Source organism: Ostrinia furnacalis, unplaced genomic scaffold (assembly GCF_004193835.3).
Source record: "Ostrinia furnacalis isolate ACB-3 unplaced genomic scaffold, ASM419383v2 OfSCF3744, whole genome shotgun sequence".
In the NCBI taxonomy this organism is placed as follows: domain Eukaryota; kingdom Metazoa; phylum Arthropoda; class Insecta; order Lepidoptera; family Crambidae; genus Ostrinia; species Ostrinia furnacalis.
The window spans coordinates 37,939-54,662 of record NW_021133983.1 but is presented as its reverse complement, the minus strand read 5'-3'; the positions used below and the strand labels follow the sequence as shown (position 1 = coordinate 54,662).

The 16,724-nt window shown below is 36.5% G+C and overlaps 1 protein-coding gene across 1 annotated transcript; it reads left to right on the top strand.

Annotated features, from left to right (window-relative positions):
• Positions 1–476: 476 nt before the first annotated feature.
• On the top strand, positions 477–16,712 carry axed (BTB/POZ domain-containing protein axundead). The gene is made up of 2 exons (XM_028312020.1): positions 477–841; positions 13,914–16,712. The coding sequence occupies exon 2, from the start codon at positions 13,948–13,950 to the stop codon at positions 15,163–15,165; it is 1,218 nt and encodes a 405-aa protein (XP_028167821.1). The 5' UTR covers positions 477–841; positions 13,914–13,947; the 3' UTR covers positions 15,166–16,712.
• The last annotated feature ends 12 nt before the right edge of the window (positions 16,713–16,724 follow it).

The window sequence follows — 16,724 nt, the reverse complement described above, 5'->3', positions numbered from 1 at the left end:
AGTAACCTTGCTATCTTTAAAGTTACCGAATTGATAGTTATGCAAAAAGGAGATCCAAAGAGAAGTGCATAATATTCCTGAGCGTAATAAGCTCTTGTTGTTCAGAAAGTCATAGAGTCAAATATTTAAAAGCTATGTAAGTACATACTTACTTAAGTTACTTACGAAAGGGTATTTTGAAAATTAATGTAAAACAAGTAGGTTACCTAAGTATTTTGAAGTGGTGATGAAATTATTTCAGCTTAGGTGAAATAAACACTGGGTAGGTACCCCAAAAATATATTCATATTATCTTTAAATTCGTTACTTTTCTTTGGGTAGGGGTTCGACTGAAAACAAAAATGTAATGTTACTATGGCTTCATCCACGGTCCAAAAAACGTGCCTCTCAATTCAATATTGCACAAATCCATCTCCCCTACAGTATGTCGCAATCCACCAGGGGCACGTGTAATTAAAATTAAGGGTTAGTTAACACGGGAGTTTATTATCACGTACAAGGATATCGTTTGTTGTGGTTTGGCGCATGCGCGGTCTGTTTTCAGCCGCGCGAACGTTGCCGTCCACTTATCAGCAGCCGTCGGCGCTCAGTGCACGCGTCTGCGAAAAACGTGTTGTATTATTAGCGTAAGCACGCAGCGCCCGAAGCGCTCGGGATTTTCCGGCTAGGGCGGGCGGCGCGCGCATTCGCCCAGGCAAGCACCCTCAATACAATGTTCGCCGCGCACACCGTCGCACGCACCCCGTCTGCGTATTGTGACCAGGATCTGCAGTGAGCAGTGAGCACCTGACTAGTCGCCCGTGTAACTGAAATGTGAAGTGTCATCGACCATAAACAACAGGTAATTGATGTTTGAATAATGATAAAGCTAAGCCAATTAATTAGCGCTACTGTTGTACTTAGTTGTAGATTGGTACATACGGGTTGTGTAGTGATAATGAATAATAAGGAATAGTTAAATTGATCTAGTGGGAACAAAATGGCTGTATTATTACTTTTGTTGCATTCGCATATCATATCCATTTGATTGTTTCGATTATTGTGATAAACGTATGCGTGAATGTACTTAATTACTGAGTGTGATATGTAAAGCAACAGGTTTGTTAATATCAATATTTTCATGCGGCGATACCAGTGGGTAATGGCTGCTTTTGTAACGAAATTGTGTGGATTGTTTTTGTTTTGATTGTGGCATACCTTTTTTATATCTCTATCATTAATTTTTCATACTGACACATAAATGACAATACACTAAATTAGGATCAATACAAGAGACTAGACTAGACTCACAGCAATATTGTTTACGTACTAGACGCTTTCTCGTAGAGCTAGATCTAGACTTTATCGATTTATGCTGCTCTGAGGAGAATTTCAGGAAGGTTGCAAAGCTTCGTTGTTAAAAGGTACCTACATAATGCAGTGTATGCGATCTTAAACGCCTCTACATCTTTATGAAACATTTGGTTAAAATAATGATTAAAGCCAACAACAAACGCCTTATACTCGTAGCACAGATATTATAAATTATAATACTAGCTCGTAGTAACTTCGTTTTGTGCATGTGCGACTCACTAAAAAATAAACGTAATATAAATAGACATTTGCCAATTTAAGGTGATGTTCATGGTCATCACATATGTGGGCTCTTAAGGTTACCGAAGACGTTCAATGTTGTTTTATTCATAATTTTCTCTAGACCACCTAATTAAATATGGTTTACGCATAAATTGTCTCTAGAATGAGTCTGATAACTATATTATAGTAGGTCTATTAAATATAAATACCTTGTTCTGGCACGGTCGATTTTTGTGGTGAAATTTTTATGAAGGGCATTTCACGCCCTTATTCACAAACATTACTATGAGGTCTCTTCGTGCGCGTGGACGCACAGAATGACACATGAACCAATCACAGAGCTGCTTCACTAACGCCCGTATTCACAAACGATCGAACGCACAGCGTTGAATAGAGCTCTGTGATTGGTTCGTGTGTCACCCTGTGCGTCCACGCGCACTTGAGACCGTAGGTACTATACGGGCGTAAGCAAGCATATCGTTTGTGAATACGGGCGTGTATTGTTTCAGGGACAATAATAATAATAAGTCATTATTTCAACACATAGTCATAAGTTACAATTAATAATTATAATATTTAATTTTATTTCATATTATGTAGTAAATTAAATTAAATCAATAAATTTTACTTTTGGTCATTTGTTCGTTAGTCAGTAGGTACATTAATCATAGAGCAGTTATTAATGTAGGTACTGACAGTCAAATCTATCGGACAGACAAAAAATAAAACAAAATACTGTATCTTGTTTCCTATTTACCTATTACCTCTACTTTTACTCAGGTGGTTTATTTAGTTTAATTAAATTATAGCTTTTTCTCTTTGCGAATTTAATTGAGGTCGTCTAGAATGTAAAATATAAGTTTAAGGTAGTTTAAAATAATTGTATTTGGAACACAGTTAGTACTATCATAGGGCAGGGGGAGATATCTATAATTAGTAGCGACTATCCAATTTTTATTGCACATGCTCTATTATAGTTATGTTTGGCCTAATGGTCGGAAGAACTTATTTAATATTAATAAATCTTACTTACCTCCTCCCTGACGTGGGTTAAGGCTTTCTTGAAAACAAAAGTGTTCATCCCCTAAGAAATGTAGTTTATTAGTAAATTACGCAATGTTATCTTTTTACTGAATTTACTGAAATATGAGCAGTATAAGTAATTTTATAAATCATCTAAAGAGCTTGGGTTTGAGTTAGTTAAAGTCATATCTTGAAGTTTGTTGGCCCATCGCCAAGTGCACCACTTCAGTTTGAATCATAACTTCATTATTGTATATGTTTTCCCAGAACTGCCCTTCTAAGTAGTACGCAGTAGTCGCGACAATGTAGTGATACTTAGTTATTGCAAGAATTCAACTAGGTTCTGAAATTTTTGATTATAATACCAAATATGCATTATTATTATTTATTGATATACAGGGTGTCCCAAAAAGTAGTGTCAAGCTGAAGCCCAGAGGTTGAGCATCACTAGGGCTATCCTACCTCTGGGTTTCGGCTTGACACTACTTTTTGGGCCACTCTGTATATTATGATGCGTGAAAAATGTGATAATGTTGCTGGGGAGCTACTTAAGAACTCTACACACCAAGCCAGATGGATTAGAGACGCCGGCTTTATTTCAAAAGAAAATGTCGCCGACTTTTGACATATAGTCTAAAGTCGAAGACTCATGTCGCCAGATCTGTACAAATTATAATTCTAACATATTTTATGTAAAAACATAAAATTACACCAATAGTAGACATAATTTCATCGGTGAACTCATTTTGTGGTCAGCGTTGATATAAAAATATGAATCGAATAAAACATTCATTGTTCAAAGCTTTGGGTTTTCTGATAAAACATGAGTACATCGCAATAATTATTGTACAACAAACATACTTATCTCGGCATGAATTAATTAATGATTGTAAATGTTTTGCTTATTTTATTAACTTTTTTTAAAGAGTGATATTAAATTAACACAGACACAATAGTCCAACCTAATACCTATACAAGATAATGTTAGGTAATTAAGCATTACAATACTATACTTAAGTGTAAGACATTAACATCTCTAGCGGGATTTAAACTGGGACTGGAACGGCGGGATAATATTGTTATGTACTTATTATGATTATTACATTTATTTTTATGTACGAGTATGTTATACGTCATCTAGTTTCTCGGCCACATCAAGGTTAACATTGTAGAGTTTTATGTCATTTTAATAGGAGTTATTTTACAACAAAACTGTGGATTTATCCGCTGTCTACCTTACTTACCGTTTGAACTTTGGTTCACCTAAGCTTGTGTCATGTGCATACGCACAAATGTAAACAAACAAGCGGCAAACTTGATACGCACTTTATACGTAGTGTAAATTCTTCAATTCACAGAAAATAGTCTTAATAGGTATTCGAATAGCGATGCATTGTTAATTTGCCTGCTTACAAAGTTAAATCTTATATTCAGTGGTGTAAGGATCTTTATCCTTATAGCACTTATTACACAGGGATTAACTTAACCATGTAAATTATAGTTTAACCGATGAATCACTGCATTAGTTAGGCATAATAGAATACCAATTCTGGCGCGTCTGCTCACGTCACTATGGGTATCCATGTAAAATGACGGAATATTTTCGATGGAAGGTTTTCTCTGCATAATGTTTCATAAAAGATTCCATGATGGCGAATTTCTATGATTAATTTGCTTTGCTAGTTTCGTATTTAACGTAGAGCTTTTTCAGCAAGTTTCGCAGTCAGTTTCTTGTGCATGAAGGCACCACGTCGTTGACGCTTCTTAAAAGTAAGTTTACTTTCAAATGTTACGTCTAATGTATGTGTTTCTTCTGTAAGGCGATTATCACACTGCGCCGCGCTCCGCCGCTGTCCCCGTGATTTCATATAAAAAATCCCGCGCGCAGACGCGTTGTCAGTGTGTTGTGCCACGCGTGTTTTCTATACAAACTGAGGTACTTGCATACAATGATTAAATCTGTCGTCCCGCGTACCGCGGCGGAGCGCGGCGCAGTGTGATCGCCTAACATAGTCGAAGTCTTAAGTTGCAGTGATCCTAATTCATTATGGAGTTAATAACTTTGCCTCTTACTTGAGTTTTCCTGTGTGTTTAAGTGTAGCTTTATCCTCTGTGATCTTGTTTAATTGAAAATACGAGAATTATCGCTTTACTTGTCTAGTTTCTTTACATATGGATAGAGAAGTTATTTAATGTTTTTCATACAAACTACTTTTCACGCGAATAAAGTTTCGAATAAATGCTGATTAAAATAACAATGTCTAAATTGCTGTTTATCATCTAAGAAGTCACTCAGTACTTTTAAAACTAGCCCGTTAGTATTACGTATTGGATGGACTAAAATTTTATAAGCATATGAGAGACAGCATCTAAGCATGTAAGTACTTACTTAACTATGAAGGCAATTCAAATGTATCACGGATGCGATCTACATAGATTTTATTTGTTTTTATTTTACAGGTATTGAACGCTTGATTATACCTAGATTTCAAAGATAGATAAGAAACAATACCATTGACCGTTTATTGAGAATTTACATCTGGAGTAGGTACTTTTGTTTAGAAAAATTGAATAAGACAGATTAGCTCTATGTGATTTGGAGTAAGGTGGTGGTTAATTTACTACCAGAGTCACTGAATTTCATTAGTTCATACTGGTTGAAAGTCAAATCTTATAAAGATAATCCCAAGACTGTCTTAGCATTGCTCAAATACATAATTTGCCATGTATATTTGCATGATAACTGTAGTAGGTCCTACTCGTGCCAGATCTGTTGAATCACTCAATACATTAACCTTATGGCATGCGCTTGAGTCAATTCGATACCAACTCGCGAAATAACGCATTACGCATGTTTGAAGATTTTGATCTTCCAGTTTTATTGTTGAACCGAATACCCATAAACGTTACGATCGGTCGGTGGATGGAATCCTAAATTATTTTACGGTCCATCAAATGCCTCCTTGGTTTCTAAGATTTGGACTTAACTGTTTGTATTACTCACCTTGCAATAAAAATAGCTCTAAAATCTTCTTATTGTAATAAGTTACAAACACCAGAAACTCTCTATTGCATCATAATTTTTTATCCGTAAATCCTTACTATAACCACATACCTTTTTAGAGTTAAATTCTACTGGGTATTCTATTCTGCTGGGTTTTCAGAGTTCATAGACTACTGAAAAAGTCAATTAGGATGGTATGCAGCTTACAAGTGTTCAAAATCGTAAAGTTATTATTGGCATAATACAGTAGCTGTTTATTTACATTTATATAATGTTGATGGAGCACCTTCTAACATAAAATAACCTACAAAAGTGATATAATATCCTTCCTGATTGGAAAATCAGCCAAAAACGTTCAATCCTGAAAGCTTTCTATGGATAACAATAAAGTAAATATACTGAACTACTGAAAACTGCAACAGCACAGAATGGAAGTGCCGACACGGTGTTTCGGGCTACTCTTGACCCAATTCCCCTATGTAGGGCGGCCCGCCCGCCCGCGCGCCTCTGCCGCCCAGCGGCCCGGGCTTGCGCTTTCAACAATCAATTAAAATGCTTTGCTGTGTATTCTGCATCGGTTGCTATGCAGATCCATTGAAAATATTAAAGTAAATTCATTGAAGCTTTTGTTTGTGACTTCCAAATACCCGATTTAGAATTGGCTGATACCTCCTTATTAATAAAGTTAGTACACCCTAGTTAAACTCTGGCTTAAATTGTTATTCAGTATGTCATTTTAATCCAGTCTTCATCTTAGGTGTAACTTTTTATTAAGAAGGGGGTATCAGCCAATTCTAAATCGGGAAATTGGAAGTGACAGATAGAGTAAGTTAATAAAACCCAGACATATATAAAAGAAACACTCCATATTTTATTAAACATTGAACCGATTTTGAGATAAGTGATAAGATGTAAGCTTTCTTCGCTTGAATTGTCCTGAAAGAGAAGTCAAAATGTCTTTTATTATTTACAAAGATAGAAAGAAGATCAAAGGGTTCCTGAATTCATACCTAACGTTGCTGGCAAAATCTCTCGGGAAGGGCTGTATAAGATAGAAAATGTTGAGGATGAATGTTTCTTTCTAATTTAATGCCTTAAACTGAATCTTGACTAAACGTTTACAAATCGCACACCTAGATCTAAACTGAGACAACTCAAAAAAGGGCATTTTTCAGGAGGCGAAAAAAACGTATTACTACATTTTTTGTTAGGGAAGTTATGAAACTCAGTTTTATTTTGGATTATTGATAGGCTGTGAAATGACCCTGTGTATAAACTGGGTCAAAAAATCTATCCTTTTTACCTTTAATCGCAGTTTTTTTAGTTGTTACATTTTAGGGGAATGACTTTGTATAAATAATAAAGTACATTTAGACTTGAATCAGTTTTGTTTGGACATTTTGAGATTTGAGTCCTCCTTTTCCACTCTTAAAATTTTTATATCGTGCCATTTAACTTGATTCCGATTTTCGTCTACAACCAAATTAGTTGCCCACATTTTTTGCAAGATTTTAGTGTCATAAAACTTTTCAAATGTCATCTCTTCCACGTTCTTTAGTCCTCTGTATTTCAAAATTTCAAGATGTGGCTGAGTCCTCTTCCTGCACTATTAAAGTGTTTTCATTGAATGTTTCGTTATCCATAATCATCAATTTAGGAATTGTTTGAGAAAACAGTTCTTTTTTAACACGATTTGGATCAGCATAAGAGATATAAATGAAGATTTCATGACATGGTGAACATGATAGGTGTTTGAGTTTCTTCAGCCACTTTTTCTTAGCATCTGCTGATTGATATGTTTATTTATTTTTTATTTACTTATTATAGACCTTTTTTCTACATTATTTTTTATTTCTACATTATAAAGAAGGTTTTATCTCTTGTGCAGACAACAGCATATCAGACTATACACTTGTATTACAACTACATTAGTTACTACAGTGTTTAACTTGAAGTGCCGTCATCTGTACATTGCCATTTTAACTATCTTTACACTGTTCTCTCAAAATATTTAAAAGAAAACGACCTAGCATATTTTTTTCGGAAAATAAAAAAAATATCCACTGCAATTTTTACTTATCCAACAATAGTAAGTTAACTCAAAACACTCTTCTCAAACACAACAGTTGAACAGTTTGAATAAAACTAACTTTATTTAGAAACAGGGATTATCATACTGTACCTGATTTTAGGTGAAACATGCAAAACTACGCGTTCTGTATAGAAAAACATTGAATTGAAATTTGTTCCAACAAAACTACGCCAACTATAAATTCACAAGTTGATTCATCAAAACAAACTCAACTCAAAATAGTAACAAAATATAAGTTACTTTATCAAACAAAACTGGAACAAGTCAAAATGATCTGGTTGACAATTGCAGAACAATTCATCAATACTGTTACTACTCAAATTAACTCATTCATTATATATTTTCTGCTTAACTGTAACAAATCTAAATATCCGCGTTTTCGTTTATTTTAATACGTGCACTCTCTGATACTAGCGAAGGTCAACTGACAAAACGCTTGTTTAGGTGGAAGGGGTTGACAAGCGTTGATTCAACAAAAGTAAGTTATCGCCATCTAGCGGCAAATGGATCAAGGCTTTATTAAACCTTTTATGTTGGAAAGATGCGTATGATAACCGAGTATTTGAATACAAGCATAAGTCAAAATTGGCAATTTTTGAGTTGTCTCAGTTTAGATCTAGGTGTGCGAAATATACGAAAAATGGCCGCTTACGTTAAATTTTAACGACATGATTTACATAAGAAGTTAACGTAGCCTTATGTCGACTTGCTTAATATGAATCGATTATGTGCTCTGCATATTACGGTGTCCTTTGTATTTTTATGTACCAATTCCCGATTCAGTGGATGCTTAGCTAAAGGCCGGCAAACATACGGACAATATCAACAAGTTTTATTTACAAGTTAGGTGTGACTATGTTTTCAATGTCAAGCTATAGAAAGGTCTTACTGCGAAGCATAAATGGCTTCAGTACCTAATAGATTTTTTTTCATTAATTGGATTACAATCTAAGCTTATTTGAGACTGCTGAAATTAGATCGCTATTAATTATTAGTTACTGAAAAGTAATAAAAATAACTTTCACTGACTATATTTATTCTCTACCTACATAATGTGTGATTGGGTTTTTATGTGACTTAAAAATATTTTACTATCCGTTCGCTTTAAGTTTGCCGCTGGCGATATGACGTCACTCGAAGGGAAACGTCTATAACTATAACAAACTCTAGGTATTTAAAATATTTTTTATTTATTAATATTCATAAGAATTGTGTATTTGCGTAAAATAAGACACATTAATTACGTTTAATCACTAACTAATTGCCTTTAATCGCGGTTGGGGGAGGGGGACGCGCATTCCACGGACCGGCAAACTTAGCGCGAACGGGTAGTAAGAAGTTTTTTTCTTAATTGACAAAATAACAAAGTCGAGTTAGTATTTTTTTACCTAACATGTAAAGATTACGATTCTAATGTTATCTTTATCACCCCAAAGGGTGCCAAACAGGACCCTATAAATATGCCTTCACTGACAACTTTAACTTCTGTAAGAACTTTCGCGTATTGTTTTCACGATTTCAATTTATTTATTTCTCTGAAAGTTAGTCAGAGGTGTCCTATATTGGTTGCGCCGGCGATTCACGCCGCATGCGTTTCCGCATGTCACCGCCGAGCAGACTATTTCAGATGCCCATTGCCCACGCGCAATACGCAAATGGTTAGTTTGAATCACATTAAAATTTGTCTTATATTCAAGTCAATAAGATATAAAATCTTATAATAGCTTGTACAAACTTTAACTCCTGTAAACGGCTCTCTATTTTTCAACTTCAACCATCAGTACTAACGTCCGTATTCACAAACATTCCTATGAGGTCTCACAGTGCGCATGGACGCATAGAGTGCCACACGACACGAACCAATCACAGAGCTCTATTCAAAGCTATGCGTTCGATTTGCTGATTCACTTAAGCAAGCATCGTCTGTGAATACGGGCGTTTGTCATAATCAATAATCGTTTGTGGATTTGATAAAACGTCAAGTGTTCTAAGAAAGTTACTTGAGGTAGCTGTAAAAAGTTTCAAGTGCCTACTTGTTAAGCTCATAAACTAAAATGTTCTTACAGGTTGTTAAAGATTATGGTCTAGTCGCAAAGTGCAAATAAACACAAGTGTTTTGAACAAGAATATCGTTAAGGGCCATTCTAATAGCAGGCGTGGAAGGTAGTGATCGATTTTTACAGTGTTATTGTTTGTCAAGTAAGCTTTCTTTGGTTTAGGTTGCATTCAGATTAGTGGTGTTAAAAGTGATCTTATAAAAATTGAATGCCGAGGTGTTTAGGTGTACATCTGAGGTGGAATTGTGTAAAGTAATCGTTATCAACAGTTCATAACGTACGATTATTCTGTCAAACGCTTTGTTTAACTGACTTTATCGTACGTTAGGAACTGTCAAATGATTACGATTGCTTTACACAATTCCACCTCTGGTAGGTAACTATAGTGGTTGGTGAAATTTAAGACAAGATACTTTGTCCAAGGATAATCCACATTATAACGAATTTGTGACCACGTCTTTGCTCGCGTCTGTCACGGATTTCATTCATATTTTCAAGACTTGAAATTCCTTTAACTTTCATTTGCTTTTCGTAAAAACTGTTGTTTTGTCATTTCACAAATATACCTTCAATTGTTTTTCTTCTTTCAATAATTATCTTTTCTAGTCTGTGAAATATTCTTGAATTTAATTTGACAATAAGTAAAATTCGCGCATTGTTATTGTAGCCAGCATCGGTACCGTGACAGAACACATTACGTTTAGTTAGATATACGAATTAAAACTGTACCTTGATATCGAGCAAGGTTGAGCCCACTCACTATCGACGGTAGCGTACGTAGTACGGTAATAGGATGCACGCGCCAACGCCTATAGACCTTCTCCATATTATTAGGGCCATTTTCCACCAAAGCGGAGAAGAAATGACAGAAAACAAGCGGAAAGAGATGAGACGAAAGGTGACGAGACCATAAGAACCAAATAAATTATCCTATCCGCTTAGATTCGATGGATATTGTGGACAACTCCGCTCCACTTTATTTGAATTGGTAACCGGACCGTTATGTATCATCGTCTCCGTACATTTCGCCTTATGTCCGCTTTGGTGGAAAACTGCCCTTGTCCAGATGATACAAATGATATTCCACGACCGGCAAAAACGAATGTCAAATAGATCCACCGCTTTGTGGTTTTGAATACCGGACGACGTTTTCTTAAATCCTTGCTTCAAAATATGAATTAATTGTGGTATATTGTGATGATATCAGATTAATTACGCTGCGAATTCGTATATGCAACGTTAGCTAATTGCATAATTTAATTGCAAATATCTAGTTTAGTTTTTTGTGTCTACATAGCGTACAGTCGTCGACACATTAGATTACATATTTCGATGCACTTAAATGAAGATGCCACATTATTAAAGTATTTTAAATTATTATAGTCAAAGTCAAAGAAATTGCAGCCTAACGTGAACTAAGAGGGCGATCAGAAATTGAGAATATAAATACATTTAACTGACCAATGCATAATGCTTTCATATGACGTTTTTCAGTTGTGAGTAGAAATGAGTAGATCATTATTACACTACGACACAAATAAATGCAATAATATTTTGATAATTAAAATAATATTAAAGTGCATAACTACACGAGCAAGTGAGTTGATAAATTGTAATGAATGATTCTAAAGAGCAAAAAATGGGTCCCTTCTTTTTGTTCCAAGGCTACTGTAATACCTATAACAGAAATCATATTATTTTTTGCAATTAAACTAGCAATAGCAGCTTCCTTATTAGCATTAGGTGATTTAATTTTTGCAACAGTGTTGCACATGCATTTCAAGGACTACCAAGTGCAAAAAATGCGAACTACTCATATTTTCAGCAGTAAATATTTTGAGAATTACTTATATTCTGCTTCTACTAGTAAATATAGGTCAGGGAAAGTCTTGTTACTCAATACATATTGCAACTGCACTCTCGATCTTGGGGCGTCGAATAGACCAAAGAGAGAAACGCATTCGCTTTCGTAATCGGCTAAATATAGGGCAAGCCAACTATGCGAATGTGAGGATATAGGTCAGAGCATCACAAATAACTGGAATCGTTAATGTCTCTTTCGAAATAAAACAAAATGCAACGAGGAAGAAAATGCTGCGGATTTTCAAATTGTGCAATACAGCAGCAGACATAATTTATCTAATGGATTTGATCTTTCACATATAAATTAGAACACGGAAATATAATTTAGACTGTCCCACATTTGATATGGGACGCGTTTGTGGAAAGCGGGAAATGCATTCCTTTAGAAAAGAAGACCTAATAATATGGTTTAATGGGCATTTTTGACGTTGAAGCATTTTCCACGAGCTAGTTAAGTTTTCAGCTGTTTTGAAAAATGATGAACGATAATGTTTCCAAATTCTTTAACTGCATTAAATTGTTTTTCAGTCTGTAATAAAACCAAAACATTTTCAGAATTATATCTACTTGATTTATACCATAAGAGCGGCTCTTTAAAGTAAACGCTCTCATATTTTCTGCGCTACATTTACTTTCCGTTCCATTGATTTTATTGGGTAGCGTTGTTTATTGTAATAAGAGTTCAGTATCTGAAGCCGCGTTTCAAAGGGCCTCGTGAGTGTTTCGGGTATATTTTGGTTTGCGGGTTTGTGTATGACGCACCGCGTTGACGCACGGTTCGCGCTACACGGCATGTTGTTGAATTTAGCCACTTCTCCCCATTCATTGCCAGGTTTTCGAGAAAAACTGTTTTAATGACATATGTATACTGACGTGCTTTGAGAGCGCAATCTTGAGAGAGTATATTAGGTATGCCTAATGCCAAAGTCTTTGTTCGGATAAAATTGCCGTAAAAAAGAAGATTCTCATTTTTTTGCTACGTTTTATAATTTTATCTGTCACTTTATAACGTAAAACTACACTATAAACCCACCCATGATTGTTATTAAACACGGTAAATTCAATTAAAAATGATCTCTGGCTGAAAGTTCTCTGAAAGTTTTCCGAGACTTACCTAGATATGACGCGTTTGTTTATTTTTAATTAGCCATTTTGTTTTTGTTGGTTGACTTTCTGGCAAGTCTTTTTGCTAAAAAAGTAAAGATAAACTATGAGCACAGTACTGACTGAACGATCCTAATTTGTAAAATACTCGTATGGATACTGAAAACTCGTTCCATGCGGTTTATAAACAGGTATTAATAGATAAACCGCAAGCAGTAGCATCAGAAAGGACTGCTCGGGACTGAAAATCAATACCTGCCTGACTACGTCTGGATAAACACCACGAGTAGAGCCCATCTAGAAAAATAAAACGTACATAGCTCTACTAACGTTAGGTAAATATTTTCTATAAGAATTTTATTACTTAGGTCTCAATTTTAATTTTGTATAGGAAAACCTACATTTTCCCATCGCCTGTTAGATATTGTTGTTAGAAACGTATTGTTTTTAGGCCACGTTCATATTCACTGTCTACGAATCGAAACCATTTCCAGCCTGTCTAATGATGCACTAAATACAATTTAAATGTTTGTTATCAAGCAATGAAAATGCTAATCAATAAAATAGAAACTTAATTATTTTCAACTATTCTTCTAGGTCACTCTACACTTCCTAGATACATAATCCGACATTGTAACCGGTTTACTGAAAACTACGCATTGTGTAAATAAAAACTACCTTGGTGGTTCGTTTAGCGCTTACGATGAATCGTAATACAATACCAAGGCAATAATGATTCTTTATATGGCGCTTATGTGCTCACACAGACATTATAACTGAGTTAACAGTACCACTTAGCATCTAGTTCAAGAAACCTTACAGGAACTAAGTACACAGCGGAAGTAACACGTAGAAATTAGTACTAAAATAAATAAAATAAAAAAATATCCTTGGATATTTTACACTGCGCTTCTAGTCCCAAACTAAGCAAAGCTTGTACTATGGGTACTAGACAACGGATATAAACATACTTAAATACTTTTTTTTGTAAATGCATACCTACTTATTTATTATACATAGAAAACACCCTGACACACCACTAACTAATTTAAATATTACAATGTTTTATTTATTTATGCTGTTATTGTAGGTATGTAGTTGAATATGAAGCTTTATTTTCCCGGAAAATGTGTAGGGAAATACATCATCAATGATGACATATACGATAACACATTATGTTTTTTTTTGTTTCCAGGTCACGCACCGAGAAGAACAGTTAGCACGTCAAGATGACGGTGGTCGTGAATCCCGCGCGGACCAGCTCCGAGGAGGACATGAGCCCAGACTTCCAGTCTCAGTCTCAGTCTGGGCGCGAGAGCGAGATCGGCGAGTACTATGCGGGAGGCGGGCTCGAGATGGACGAGAACGCGCGCCTCTACGACGACGAGAAGCAGAGCGACATCGTCTTCGTGGCCGGCATCAACGGCGACACCTGGCGCTACCCTGGCCATCGTCGCGTTCTCGCCGCCACCAGCCCCGTCTTCGCCGCACTCCTCTCCGTCAAAACAGACGTCATCGTCGTCGATTACGTCGACCGGCGCGGCTTCGAGCAACTTCTCCGCTACCACTACTGCGAACCCACGCAGCTCAACTCCGTGGCCACTGCACGGTGCGCTCTCGACGCTGCGTACAAGTTCCTCTGCTCGCCTCTTGCGGAGCGATGCGCTCGGCGACTCGACGAGATGTTGGATGCAGGTGTTGCTTTGGAAATTCTACGCGACCTACGATTCTTGTGTGCGAGGTTGCCCGGAGCAGCTTCAGCGCCACCCTTACCAGCGCTGGCGGACGATGCCGCCGCACGATCTCTGGCACAGTGCTCACGGTGGTGCGACTCACTGGCCCACAATGCTCTTCTAGTCCTTGATGATAACGCAGACGCTGCTCTCACAGACGAAAGGCTCGAAGAGCTTACGTATGAGGATTTGGCGCTGATAGTGCGACGCGATACACTGAGGGTGTCCAACGAGCTCGTCTTGGTTGAGGCGCTGTCGCGGTGGGCCACGGCGGCGTGCAAGCGGACGAAACGGGAGCTGACCCCGAGCAATAAGCGCGCTGCTCTCGGTGAGCTGGCGTACTGTCCAAGATATTTGCTGCTACAGGGCGAGCAGCTGGATCGCGCTCTGGGTATGGAGTTACTGGAGCCGATGGAGCGCGCGCTGGTGGTGGCTCGCGCTCGTAAGCTGTCCGCACCGGTGCCAGTGGGGGCGGAGCAAGAGGGACTTCTGCGTCGGTGGGCGCGCCCGCGGCCCGTGGAGCCTGCAGCCCTGCCGGTGCACCTCAGCCCGCGCTCTGAGCCGGTGGAAGACCCGCAGCCGAGTAAGCTCTGCTCCCGTCGCAAGCGCCCGAAGCAACCTAGCTTCAATCCCGACGACAAGAATAAGAAAGAAGGATGCTGCGCTTGCTTCTGGGACGGCATTTTGCGGGCTTTTATATGCTTGTTCGACTGAGATAGGGCACCCACCTCGTATGTTTAAATTACATATGAGATGGTATTCGGCCGTTCTGTGGGTGTTACAGGGATTGATTCCTCAGCATTGTTTTTTTCCTATCTTAAACGATTTTCATTGAAAACTATGGAAAAATAAAATCTTCGAGGGACTAGAAAAGAAGACAAGTAGGTAATGAAAAGAAGAAAAGTAGATATAATAAAAAATTGGAAAGATTGTTGGATATGGTAATGTAATGTATGAATATGTAGGTAAAGAATTTAGGGAATTTTATATAGAATGAAGATGACTTTGAAGGGAAACTTAGCAGGTAGGTAGAAAGAATGCCTTCTTTTGTATATTTTTAATGAACTGAAAATTGAATTTGTATTGAGACCAATATCCCTGAAATAGTTAATTGCACTTTATGATTGTTGTCTTGAGTGATTAGTTTTGTTTCTGCTAAGTACCTACCTCCCTCAAATAATTTAGTTAAAGTTATGAAGAATATATAGTTTCAATTGTGTTAAGTTGATGCTTAGTGAAGTTGGCAGCTGAAAGTTGTTCGAGTCAAGTTGTTTTGTGGTGGACAGATAAATAGACGGGATTAGTTGCATGGACTATGAATATAAACCATACTTAAACGGAATCGCAGCGCAGCTGCTTGGTAGTTGATTATAATTATTAATGTATCTTTGTGTAGTAGGCACTTTTGTGTATCTTAATGTTGTGATATCTATGTTAATGCGATCTGACTTTAATCCGTATGTAGGAATTGTTTTCGTTAGATATGTACATATCAAATTGTTGAACAATTTGCATTTATAGTGTTTTTTTTAACTATACTGCGATGAATTGGTGCACAAAATATTGTTTAAACTAGTTTTATTTTAGAAACAATTTGTTGCATTTATTGTATTTTAAGCATTTTAGCTTTATTGATATTTAGTTACAATTATTATTAGTGAATTCTTCCATTATTTTCCTTCCTAGTCGTATTAAGTAGATTTTATTATGTCAATGAATAAGAATGATAACCGTAAGTGTATAATGAAATAACCATTAGAATAATAACTTCTGCCTTTCTTTCAAATGTGTTCTCTCCTTAATCTTTGGAAACCTATTGTATAATACTTACCACTTACTATCAATTTATTTTTGGACTGTGCCATATACATACTTACGAAAAATAATGATAAAACGTTAGGTAATGCAATTGTTACTCAATTGTGTAGCAGTAAGGATATTTTTCAAAAATAATTTGGATTTTGAACGATTTAAAACCAACGCTATTTGTAATTAGCTGTTTAGCTCATGCGTCTATTATGAATACTACTTAATTAATCTTTAAATTATTCTATTAATGTATCTGTGGCGTTTTAAACGAGTAAGATTATTAAATTATCCAAAAATATTATTAGCAGATAATTCTGTTACGTTATTTGAGCTGATAATGTGTTGGAATACATGAAATTAAATGAATGTCAACATTAATCGATGTGTTCAGCTCAGAGCTGTTATATTGTAACGAAATACCCGTCGTCAAAAAATATATGATGTTTAAATTATACGTTTCTAAT

What these genes read in the sequence shown, in the direction of transcription:
- axed (XM_028312020.1), top strand. Translation starts at nt 13,948, where the DNA reads ATGACGGTGGTCGTGAATCCCGCGCGGACCAGCTCCGAGGAGGACATG.